The sequence below is a fragment of the Lampris incognitus genome, chromosome 1 (assembly GCF_029633865.1).
Source record: "Lampris incognitus isolate fLamInc1 chromosome 1, fLamInc1.hap2, whole genome shotgun sequence".
Classification (NCBI taxonomy): Eukaryota; Metazoa; Chordata; class Actinopteri; order Lampriformes; family Lampridae; genus Lampris; species Lampris incognitus.
The window spans coordinates 9,792,109-9,804,997 of record NC_079211.1 but is presented as its reverse complement, the minus strand read 5'-3'; the positions used below and the strand labels follow the sequence as shown (position 1 = coordinate 9,804,997).

At 47.8% G+C, this 12,889-nt stretch overlaps 1 protein-coding gene across 2 annotated transcripts; it reads left to right on the top strand.

Moving 5' to 3' along the window:
* Window positions 1–3,983: 3,983 nt before the first annotated feature.
* ltc4s (leukotriene C4 synthase) lies at window positions 3,984–11,348 on the top strand. Of its 2 annotated transcripts, XM_056290764.1 has the most exons (5): window positions 3,984–4,194; window positions 4,527–4,626; window positions 9,129–9,199; window positions 9,322–9,403; window positions 10,057–11,348. In XM_056290764.1, exons 1-5 carry the CDS (start codon window positions 4,116–4,118, stop codon window positions 10,208–10,210), a joined length of 486 nt encoding a protein of 161 aa, XP_056146739.1. In that variant the 5' UTR covers window positions 3,984–4,115; the 3' UTR covers window positions 10,211–11,348. The 2 variants fall into 2 exon arrangements, with proteins under 2 accessions (XP_056146739.1, XP_056146729.1); XM_056290754.1 differs by lacking the exon at window positions 10,057–11,348 and having other exon boundaries at window positions 9,322–9,663.
* The last annotated feature ends 1,541 nt before the right edge of the window (window positions 11,349–12,889 follow it).

Sequence of the window (12,889 nt, the reverse complement as noted above, 5' to 3'; positions counted from 1 at the left end):
ATACAGTACAATACAGGTGCCTAGTGACCGAAACCAATGACCAGTTTCATGAGCAAATATAGGTGTGACCGTTTAACTAGAGCAGGGGTGGCTAACCATGTGCCATGGAGTACCATGCAGGCTTTCATTCCAGCCGGACTCCACACCAGGTGATTTCACTGATTAGCAACCCCTCAACCAAAGAGGAAGCATGTATCAGTGAAAACACCTGGTGTGGAGTTCAGCTGGAACGGAAACCTCCATACATGTGGCTCTCCATGGCACATGGTTAGCCACCACTGAACTAGGAGTTTCAATGGCCATGTGTACTATTCACAGAGGATTTGGGAATGTTTGCAATCACAGCATTTTAAGATGGTGACCGATGTACTCTTAGACCCCCACCACACCCCCCCGTTAGAGGATGGTCGTTCCCTCTTCACATAGATGGCCTCTTTGACTCCCCGTTCAAACCAGTGTTCCTCCCTGTCAATGTTGTGCCATTCCCAGTGCCAGGAGGATTGCCGTGACTTGCACACTGGGGAAACTAAGCAGACGCTGGTCAAGAGGATGGCACAACCCGGAAGAGCCAACATGTCAGGCCAGGACTCCACAGTCTACACCATCTACAGGCCGGTGGCTGCTCTTTCAGGGATGGGGATGTGCACATCCTTAATAGGGAGGATCACTGGTTTGAACGGGGAGTCAAAGAGGCCATCTATGTGAAGAGGGAACGACCATCCCTGAACTGGGGGGGGGGGGGCTCTTGCTAAAACCGGAAAAGTTTTCCTTTGCGTTTTCAGAAAGTTTTGCGTTCAGACGACATCGTTTTGGATACGATCCGCATGCGCACAGATCCGCAAAACAACGCTGTAGTACGCGCGCCAGGCCAGTGGTCGGCGGTGAACCTTTGTAGTAGCGAGCTCTTCCGGTGGACCCCCAGTAACACCACGCGCATGCGCACAAACGCTTTCTCCTCAGCTGCGCGTAAACGGACGATGGCGAGTGTACGCCCGAAAACGGATCATTTAGCAGCAAAGCTACACTCCGCCGGAGGAGGGTTGATAAACTCAGCAGAGGTGACGGCACGAAGACGACTCTGCGACCCGCCGCTACGAAGTGGAACCGTGACGTCAGGGTTTCCCGCAGGAAGCGGTTTTGCTAGTTTATGTTGACAACGTTGCCGTGGAAACGGCACCATTCACATGTTCAACCCCAAGTCCTCTGGTGAATAGTACACATGGCCGTTGATGCTCTAGTTCAGTGTTTCTCAACCCAGTCCTCAAGGACCCCCTATCCTGCAGATTTTCTTTGCAATCCTGAGTAGGTACCTGTTTGTAGTTATTCAACCAATCAGCAATGAATTTTGTCAGATGTTGCACACCTTGCATAATTAAGTGCTGCGAGATGATTGGTCGAGTAATTACAAGCAGAAATACCTATGCAGGGTTACAATGAAAATCTGCAGGATAGGGGCTCCTTGAGGACTGGGTTGAGAAACACTAGTTAATGGCCACGCCCTTATTTGCATAGGAAACTGGTGGTTGGTTTCGGTCGTTATGCGACTATATGGTTCATGAGGGTGGGACACCTGCAGCAGCCGGTTCAGACCGAACAGGTCACTGAGCTGGGTGGTGAAACGTTCCTGTCAGTAAACGCTGTGTCCGGATGAACTGATCCAACCTTCTTTGAACAACACTATGTGGTTGTTGAAGGATCAGAAACGATTTCCTCCACGTTTTACTTTTCTTTTACCCCCCCCCCCCCCCAATTGTACTTGACCAATGACCCTATTTTCTTAGCCATCCCGGTCGCTGCTCCACCCCCTCTGCTGATCCGGGGAGGGCTGCACACTACCACATGTCTCCTCCAGTACATGTGGAGTCGCCAGCCGCTTCTTTTCACCTGACAGGAGTTTCACCAGGGGGGTCGTAGCACGCGGGAGGATCACGCTATCCCCCCCCGTTCCCCCTCCTCCCTGAACTGGCGCCCCGACCGACCAGAGGAGGCGCTAGTGCAGCGACTAGGACACACACCCACATCCGGCTTCCCTCCCGAACACACGGCCGATTGCGTCTGTAGAGATGCCTGACCAAGCCGGAGGTAACACGGGGATTCGAACCGACGATCCCTGTGTCAGTAGGCAAGGGAGTAGACCGCTACGCCACCCGGACACCCGCCACTTTTCTTTTAATCACGAGTCTCAGCCAGCGTGGTGGCGATGAAGCTGTAGCCCTCATAAAGTTTATATGAATTGTGTTTGTCACTGGTTACCTGTTCCTTCCATCTCTGGCTGCCGGCGGAACAGTAAGGAGGCCACGCAGGGCCCCAAACCCCTCAGCCCTCTGTTAGTCTAAATGATGAGCAGCTCCTCCTGTCTACTGAACTCTCTGAGGAGCTGGTCACATCAACCGGACCGTATGCGTTTGTATTTTACAAATATGTTTTTTTATATATAAATAATGCATTATTATTATAAGATGGCTTGGGGTTGGTTTCATATTTCCCTCCTGTTCCTTAGCTGCCAATCTACGGCCCTGCTTTGGCTACCAGCCACTAGAAGATGTTTTATGTTGTTTTGTTTTTGTTTTTGTTTCTTTTGGGCCTGACTGTTGTGAATGGGGATCTGTGTAAATGTCTATAAATCTATTTTTTTGTATGTATGCCTTTCCTAATGTCCTGGAGAAGATAGATGTTATTTTTTATATATGGCAATGGAGTTTTTGTAAGTATTTTATACTTTTGATATGGTTCTCTGTAAAACAAGAGTATTATGTAAATATAGTTCTCTAGAAACTGGTGCGGCCTCTGTCGTGTGTGCGTGTGTGCGCTTAATCCAGTTCTACACAACACCAAGCTGACAGTTGATTCATAGTTAACATGTTGACCCGACTAACTCCCCACGCTCGGCCTCCTCGGAGGACTACGAGCATAAAAAAGTAGACTTTGGAACTTTAAACAGATTCACTTTTTATTATTTTTCTTACTATAATTGGACTGCATGTCGTCTTCTGCAAAGGCTACGTCTTTATACTTTATACTGGCCGTGTCCTCTGTGATGTGTTCCTGTATCCCGTCCTGCCTCTCGTTGAGGTGGTGGGAGCAGATCGGTGTGAAAATGCTTGTTTGGTCATCTAGTCACGTTTTCATTTTTATCGTTTGCTTTCAAAATTACACTTCTCAGAATAGAAATACTTCGGACTAATTGGTTTTTTTTTAGCAAGTGAAGTTAAATTGTTCTTTACTGATCTCTTCGCTGCGACGAAAATGAGCATCCATCCATCCATCCATTATCCAAACCACTTATCTTTACTGAGGGTCGCGGGGATGCTGGAGCCTATCCCAGCAGTCACTGGGCGGCAGGCGGGGAGACACCCTGGACAGGCCGCCGGGCCGTCACGGGGCTAAATAGTGTGAGAGAGTGTAGCTGAGAACTGCGGCCTACACACCCTCTCTTAAGGCCGCGTAGGCCGTAATTCATAACACACGGCCTTTCATCCGCCTAAATGTGCCAGATGTGGGCACAAAGTGGCACGGCGGCCTGTGTGCTGCGAGGGCGTCTGAGTTTCCAGTCTCTACAAGAGATTAAATGGGGGTTGCGGGGTGGTGCTACGGGATTATAAAACTGCATAGAAACTGGAAATTGAAATATAAAGCTATTGAATGTCTCACCCGAAGAGCCCGTAGCTCGTTCTAACCAGTCTCTGCATACGCGACACGTCTGGCAGTCTGACACATGCTGGCCTGCTTCAACGGTTAACGGCAAGGCTGTCTGTTGTCTCGTGTAGGTCTCAGCCTGTCATTTTAACCTGTCTTATCAGGAGAAAATTAATAGCGTTCCAGCCGATTTGACTCCTCCCTCTCCGTTTTCTGTTTTTCATGTTCATTAACCCTTTTTATGGGTCGACCCACATCGCAGGAGGGATGGAACAAAACGACTCGTACTTAAACTTGGAGCGGGGTCCGTGTTGTATTCCGTCCTGACCTTTTACGGAGACGTTGATTAATAATTTCCCAGAGCCGCGGCGTTCTGTTGCCTATAAGTCATAGTGACGTCAGTTATCCTGTGAACACCTCGTACATGCTGGTCTGTAGTGTGTGGGTGTGGGTGTGCCCATGTGTGTGTGTGTTTAAAAATGCTCCACCCTGACACAGAGATGCTGGAGCACTCCGTTTGCTTGGCGGCGGTCTCTCTCCTCGGGGTTCTGGAGCAAGGTGAGGGGTGTGTGTGTGTGGGGGGGGGGCTTCTGATCAGATGTGCTAGAGATCTGTTGTATACCTGCAGTAATAGAACTTTTATGGAGGTGGCAGATGTCTTTTGTGTGCATGTGTGTGTTTGTGTGAGAGAGAGAGAGAGTGGGGTAGACGTGCTATAGATCTGCAATGATATGCTACGGACAAAAGTGAGGAGTCGCTGATTATTGATAGCTGCACTTTGCCTTTAGTTTGAGAAATGCATCGGTGCGTTGCATGCGTTTGTGTGCACAAGTGTATTCATATAAGTATGTGTGTATACATTTATGTGTGTTGGTGTATATGCACTCCAGCCTACTTCTCGCTCCAAGTGATCTCTGCGAGGAGAAAGTTCTCCGTGGCGCCACCCTCCACCTCCGGACCTGCAGAGTTTGAGAGAGTCTACAGAGCTCAGTAAGTCTCTGCATGCAGTCCTGCTTCTCTGTCCGTCCAGGCTGATAAAAGCATATTGTACTTGTTAACATTACACTGACCGACTTGGAAAAGCTGCACTGTGAAGATTTGCATGCAAACAAATGTCGTCTTCATACTTCAGCATCATCATTACCATATTGAAGACAATAGCTCAGTTCACGAACCTCACAATCATGCAAACCAGTGTCCGGGTTGTTGTTTGTGTCGATGGTGTCAGTCAACTTGAACTCTCTCCGGCAAGACGACATGTTACACAACGTTGACATCTTCACAGTAGTTTAAAAATAAGGCAGGTATATGGCTCCTGTAGTCTGAAGCAGCATTGTTCTGTCTAACAAGCAGATATGATGGAACAAGCTGGTAGAAGAGCTTCACTATGAAGGAAAATGAATTTGCAAAACTCAGGTTCATCCAGCGTCTTTTGTTCAGGGGCCGGGGAGGCGACTGACACAGAAGCACCCATTACTGTCGGTTTTGTGTGTGATCTCGGGCGTCCGGGTGGCGTGGCAGGCTGTTCCGTTGCCTACCAACATGGGGGTCAGCGGTTCGAATCCCCCCTGTTATCTCCGGCTTGGTCGGCCGTCCCTACACACACAATTGGCTGTGTCTGCGGGTGGGAAGCCGGATGTGGGTATGTGTCCTGGTCACTGCACTAGTGCCTCCTCTGGCGGCCCGCCTGCCGCCCAATATATATATATATATATATATACATATCCATCCATTATCCAAGCCAGTTATCCCAATCGGGGTCGCAGGATGCTGGAGCCTATCCCAGCAGTCACTGGGCGGCAGGCGGGGAGACACCCTGGACAGGCCGCCAGACCATTTGTGTTTATTTCCTCCTTTATCTGTCTTGTCTTATGAAAACTCTAAGCGATATCACACGAGTGTATGTTTTTAGCCTGTTAACGATAGTGTTGTGTATACTTGCATGTATCATGAATGAGTGTTCTTGATGTGTGTGTATGTGTGTGTGTCTTGTGACTATGACTGATTCATTGTACTGCAGCAACATGGGGGTTGATGGGATGCATTGTTGTCGGGCGCTGTGCTGAACTGTGTCTCCGTCTCGTGCTATGTCTGGAATTATTGATAGAGACACACAAATTGTGCGCACCACATTGCTGCAATTGTTTCCTGCAGTACGCTGCCTGGAGAATGCTGCTTTCCAAGCCCCTGGGTTGTTTTTTTATAGGCAACTCTCCTTCACGTTCCTTTTCAAATTATATATTGTATTTTTTATAATTTTGTTATATGTGTGAATGAAGAAACCAAACCAGTGCTCAAAAAATTATGAATTAATTAAGTTTCCTTCATTAATCCCCTTGGGGAAATTCAGTGACTGCAGATTAACCCATCCTAGCTGTGATCTGTGCAGCTAGGAGCAGGGGGCAGCTGCAGCATCCGGGGACCAACTCCAGTTCTTCTTTCCATTGCCTTGCTCAGGGGCACAGACAGGGGTATTAACCTTAACATGCATGTCTTTGGACTGTGGGAGGAAACCGGAGCACCCGGAGGAACCCCGCCACGGACACGGGGAGAACGTGCAAACCCCACGCAGAGGACGACCCCCAAGTTTGGACAACCCCGGGTTCGAACCCCGGACCTTCTTGCTCTGAGGCGACAACAGTAACCACTGGGCCACTGTGCCGCCCTGTTAATAGAAAAAGATGGTTTAGATTTGATCTTCCACTATGGTTGAACCCTTCTTTCAAATCAAACCTCGTAAATCACTCTCCTTATTCAAAATAACAAAATGATTAGCATGTTTTTACATGGTGGTGCAGTGGTTAGCGTGGTCACTTCACAGCAAGAAGGTCCTGGGTTCGAGTCCCGGGGTTGTCCAACCTTAGGGGCTGTCCCGGGTCGTCCTCTGTGTGGAGTTTGCATGTTTTCCCCGTGTCTGTGTGGGTTTCCTCCCACAGTCCAAAGACATGTAGGTCAGTTGACTCGGCCATGCTAAAAGGTGTGAATGTGTGTGTGTGTGTGTGTGTGTGGGGTGGGGTGGGGTGGGGTGGGTGGGGTGGGCCCTATGATAGCCTGGCAGCCTGTCCAGGGTGTCTCCCCGCCTGCTGCCCAATGACTGCTGGGATAGGCTCCAGCATCCCCGCGACCCTGAGAGCAGGATAAGCGGTTTGGATAATGGATGGATGGATGGATATTTGGATAATACGGGGGGCCATACAAGTCATAATATATTCCTGCCCTCTCACATCATAATACATTCTCCTTATACTCACATATATTTTCACTCTCAAATTAATTAATTTTCATTCTTACACCCACACATTTTTATTCTCATATTCATATATTTTACCTCACACATATGTGTGTGTGTGTGTGTGTGTGTGTGTGTGTGTGTGTGTGTGTGTGTGTGTGTGTGTGTGTGTGTGTGTGTATGTATGTATGTGTGTATGTGTGTGTGAGAATGAAAATATATGTTCTCGTTGTTGAAAGGAGAGGGGTACAAAATAATTTCCAAGGCACTAGATATACCATGGAACACAGTGAAGACAACCATAAACAAGTGGAGAAAATCTGGCACAACTGGGACATCACCAGCAACAGGACCTCCCTCCAAAACTGATGAGAAGATGAGGAGAAAACTGGTCAGGGACGCTGCCAAGAGGATTTCTGGCAAGTCCTGGTCGTTCCCTACATGTGACAACTTCTTCTTTCAGCTTGTTCCCTGTTCCTGGCGTCGCCACGGTGGATTTTATAGTTTCCATCGGTACCCTGCGAGGGCACAGCACCAAAGGCGGTGGTTGTTAACTCGGGCCTCGACCGATCCGGTGGTGAGCCTCAACCGAGCCGGTATGGTCTTGTCAATCCACATAATGACATGTGGCACCAATCTCCTGTATTCTTCATATGTCTGGGCTATGGGGTAGGATGGCAAGATGGAAGCCTTGTCACAGGAAAAGTAAAAAAACGTCCAAGCCTGGCTAAATTTTGCAAAAAGATGCACCCAGTCTCCCAAAACCATGTGGAAATATGTGTTATTGTCTGATGAGACCAAGGTTGGACTTTTTGGCCGTAATTCCAGAAGTTCTGTTTGGCTCAAAAACAACACAGCACACCACCAGAAGAACACCGGAAGAACACCAGACCCAGGGTGAAGCATGGTGGAGGCAGCATCGGGCTCTGGGGCTGCTTTTCTTCAGCCGTAGCCTGGGCTTTAGTCAGGGTGGGGGGGAATTATGAATAGTTTCAAATACCAGTCGATATCGGCGCAAAACCTTCAGGCATCTGCTAGAAATCCGAAGATGAAGAGGGATTTCACCTTTCAGCATGACAACGGGGTACTCAACCCAAAACTCTTGAGAACTTTTATGGCAGTACCATGGAGAGTGTGTTGACAGGCTGTATCACAGTGTGGTTTGGCAACCTGACAGCTCAGGACTGCAGACTGCTTCAAAGGACTGTAAAGTCAGCAGCAACAATCATTGGTATGGAACTACCACAACTTCATAATATTTACACCACTCGCTGCAAAAGGAAAGCCCAAAACATCATTAAGATGCACACATATGCACCTTATATTGTTGTGTTTTGTTGTGTAGTGTGCTTTTCTATTCATTCATTCATCTTCAACCACTAGGGTCGTGTACTTTTCTATACTGTGTATATAATATTTTCTGCTTCCGTTGTGGGAAGATGGCGGCAAAAATTCACGTTTGCGGCGGCCTCACCCAGTACCGTCCATGCAGTGTCTTTGTCCGCATCTGCATCTAAGTTTGATGGCTGGGAGAGCTGGCGCTGGATCTAACGGGAGAGCTTGGTCTGCTGCGTCCTGTGGGCCCAGAGACCACCAGCCTGCCTGGAGCTGCGCCTGAAGAGGAAACACAGAGGGCAGTCTGACAGGACGTGGAAGCGGGGCAGGCTAAGCTAATTGCTAGCCGATGCAGACCAGCAATTCTGACAACACCGAGGGCGGTCTGGCGGCGGTCTTGCCCGGCGTTGACTGTGATTTTGTTGTCGTCGTGTGGAGCATGGAGAGGTGTGTCGAAGGTGTCTGGCTGGGAGAGCTGGCATTTGATCGGCTGGGGGGAGCCTGGTCTGCTGCATCTGGTGGGAGGAGCGGGTGGGAGGATCACGCTATTCCCTCCAGTTCCCCTTCCCCCTGAACAGGCGCCCCGACTGACCAGAGGAGGTGCTAGTGCAGTGACCAGGACACATGCCCACATCTGGCTTCCCACCCACAGACACGGACAATTGTGTCTGTAGGGACGCCTGACCAAGCCGGAGGTAAGACAGGGATTTGAATTGGCGAGCCCCGTGTTGGTAGGCAACGGAATAGACCACTATGCTACCCACACTGTATACACATACAGTACTAGTCAGACGTTTGGACACACCTGATGTATGTATGTTTTTCAAAATCTTAGTCATTGCTTATTTCTGAATTTCTTTATGAAAACAGTTATCAAGTTATCAAATGTGAACTATCGTACTATGTATTTTTCTGCTGTTGTGTTCAGAGCAAACTGTTCCGAGTACTTCCCCCTCTTCATCACCGTGCTGTGGCTAGCCGGCCTCTTCTTCAGCCAAGGTACTGGATCTGCAAACACGAGTCATCATGAACAGCAGCAGAACTTTGCTTTAACAGAGAGTTTGTTTTCGAATGCTGAGTCACTATTTTCTAAATGGACTGAATCTCGGTTCTTTCACCAGGCCTGTCCTCATTCTGTGGCCTTCTGTATTTATATGGACGCTACCTCTACTTCAGAGGGTACTGTCAGTCATCACAGAGTCGGTATGAATCCGTCTGTTTGTCTGTCTGTGTTTCTGCATGTCCCTCTCCATCTCTGTCTTTGTCTCTCTCTTTTTTCTTTTCTTTTTCTTTTTTTAAATATCAACAGTCTCTCAATCTTTGCATCACCATAACCTGGATCATTCCACTTCTGGTGTGGGAAGATGGCGGTGCGAATTCACGTTTGTAGCGGCCTCACCCAGTACCGTCCATGCAGTGTCTTTGTCCACGTCTGCGTTTAAGTTTTGTCTTCATTTGATGGCTGGGAGAGCTTGGTCTGTTGCGTCCTGTGGGCCCAGGGACCACGGCCCTGTCTGGAGCTGTGCCCGAGGAGGTAACACTGAGGGCGGTCTGACAGGACGCGGAAGCGGGGCAGGCTAAGCTAACTGCTAGCCCATGCAGACCGGCAGTTCTGGCAGTCATCCTGGCTGGCGTTCGTTCCCTTGGACAGGGATTTTTGTTTCATTTGGATGTATGTGTTGGTTTGGATATATGCGTTCTTGTAGTTCTTGCAGGTTTTGGATATGTGTTTTTGTCGTTGTGTTGCACTGCTGTGGGCTGGGGGAAATTATACTTCGTTTCGACAAATAAAGTGGTCCTGATTCCTGACCCTGTCTTTCATCCTCTGTCTGTCTGTCTGTCTCCTCCTCCTCCAGTCTCGGCCCCATGTACTTCTCTGCTCAGGTCCTCTGGACTCTGGTCGGGTTCTCCGGCCTGGGCATCCTCTGTTCTCTGAGCCGCCTCTACCTTGGCCTGGACCTCAACCGGCTGGCCCTCTCCTCTCTGGGCCTGTCGGAGGACGAGATGTAGTTCTGATGGGAGAGGAGGAAAAGGAAGAGGAGGTGCTGAACTCTGGAGTTGAGGTCTAAGGTTAACAGCTGGATGAGCTTTAGCTTAACCAACAGCAAAGTGTAAAGTAACAATGCATAATAAGCTAAACGTGTTGTCTCCACCCCTTTACAACCTACTGGACCTGGTGTCTTTTCAGTCCAGTTCCCTGCAGTCCTGTAAAGCCACAATCCTGAACATTTACAACCAAACAAACATCAATTTTTATGCCCCACCCCCCCTTCTCCGAATTGCACTTGGCCAATTACTCCACTCTTCCAAGCCGTCCCGGTCACTGCTCCACCCTCTCTGCCGATCCGGGGAGGGCTGCAGGCTACCACATGCCTCCTCCGATACATGTGGAGTCGCCAGCCGCTTCTTTTCCCCTGACAGTGAGGAGTTTCACCAGGGGGCGTAGCACATGGGAGGATCAAACTGTTTCCCCCAGTTCCACCTGCCCCCTGAACAGGCGCCCCAACCAACCATAGGAGGCGCTAGGGCAACTACCACGCCACATACCCACATCCGGCCAGTTGTGTCTGTAGGGATGCCCGACCAAGCAGGAGGTAACATGGGGACTTGAACCGGAGATCCCCGTGTTGGTAGGCAATGGAATAGACCGCCACGCCACCCGGACGCATTTTTATGCTTTTTGATGCCGGTGTATTTAAGACCAAAATGTTACCACAAATATACAAATTACGGTAGTCATGAAACAAAAACAACGGTGTCAGGATTGTGTTGGTAAAAATCCTTTAAAGTAAAAAACTGTTGTCTCTTTTGTCAGATCTCCCAGAAACACACGTATCACATTCAGAATGTCAACAAATAAACACATGTATCACATTCAGATTGTCAACAAATTTACACATGTATCACATTCAGAATGTCAACAAATAAACACATGTATCACATTCAGAATGTCAACAAATAAACACATGTATCACATTCAGAATGTCAACAAATAAACACATGTATCACATTCAGAATGTCAACAAATAAACACATGTATCACATTCAGAATGTCAACAAATAAACACATGTATCACATTCAGAATGTCAACAAATGAACACATGTATCACATTCAGATTGTCAACAAATAAACACATGTATCACATTCAGAATCAAATCAATGTTATTTGTATAGCCCAATATCACAAATTACAAGTGTGCCTCAGTGGGCTTAACAGCAACACAACATCCTGTCCTTAGACCCTCTCATCGGATAAGGAACAACTCCTTAATAAAACCCTTTAACAGGGAGAAAAAATAGGAAGAAACCCCAGGGAGAGCAACAGAGGAGGGATCTCTCTCCCAAGACGGACAGCGTGCAATGGATGTTGTGTTCACGCAATTTACACAACACAACATTGAAAGAGGATAACAGAATTATAATGGACATAAAATTTATGAAGAACATGATGCACAGGATGCCAAGCAGTGTCCACATGCCAACGGAGCAGTCCGGGACCCAAGCCACGCGACCAGCATCATCATATAATAAAAGAAAAACTTATGTGAGGAGTGGAAGGGCAGGCAGCATCCAAATGGCGACCACCATCACCACGGAGACCTGGGATGAGAACCGACTGCACGTGCATGCAAGAGAGACTCACATGACACCATTCAAACACAGAAAAAGAGAAAGGAGAATACATAATTCAGAGACAGAGAAAAGACATGTTAGAGAAGAGAACAGTTTGCAATAGTCATTAGTCATAATCAATTAAGTCATCAACTAGTCTGTAATCTATACTCTGTAGTCTATACTCGATAATCTCGTCGGCAGAACAGTGGTTGGTAAATTCATTGAGACAGAAAACCAGCCCGCCATCCAGTACAGGTTGTGAAGCACCCAACTTAAAGGCAACTAATTGTAAGCTAAGGCAAAAAGATGAGTTTTAAGTTTGGATTTAAAGGACTCAACAGACTCTGATTGTCTGATGGCAGCAGGCAGGTTATCCCACAACAATGGAGCCCGATAGGAAAAGGCCCTGCCGCCACCAGCTGACTTCTTTTTAACTTTGGGTACACACAGGAGCCCTGTATTTTGAGAACGAAGAGCTCGAGATGGCATGTAAGGTTTAAGGAGATCAAACAGGTAAGATGGGGCAAGCCCATTTTGGTTTTTATAAGTCAGCAGAAGCACCTTGTATTTTGATCTAACATGGATAGGAAGCCAATGAAGAGAGGCAAGAATTGGTGTAATATGGTCAAATTTCCTAGTTTTAGTTAGGATTCTAGCAGCAGCATTCTGAACCATCTGAAGACCTTTAGTACTAGAATGTGGCAGACCTGAGAACAGAACAGAACATTACAGTGATCAAGTCTGGATGAAACAAGTGCATGTATTAGTCTCTGCGTCAGCCATGGAGAGAAAAGACCGAATTTTAGCTATGTTACGTAAGTGAAAAAAGGCAGTCTTGGTGATTTCTTTAATGTGCTTATCAAAGGAAAGGCTGGGATCAAACGTAACACCAAGAGTTTTGGCTGCCACACTTTGTGAAACCACAGAGTTGTCAATTGTTATCGTTACTTGATCAAATTGGTGTCTGTGTCTAGCAGGGTCAATGACCAGCATCCCGGTTTTATCTGAATTTAAAAGCAGAAAGTTAAGTGACACCCAGTTTTTCACAGTAGCCAAGCAGGCCTCTAAGTTA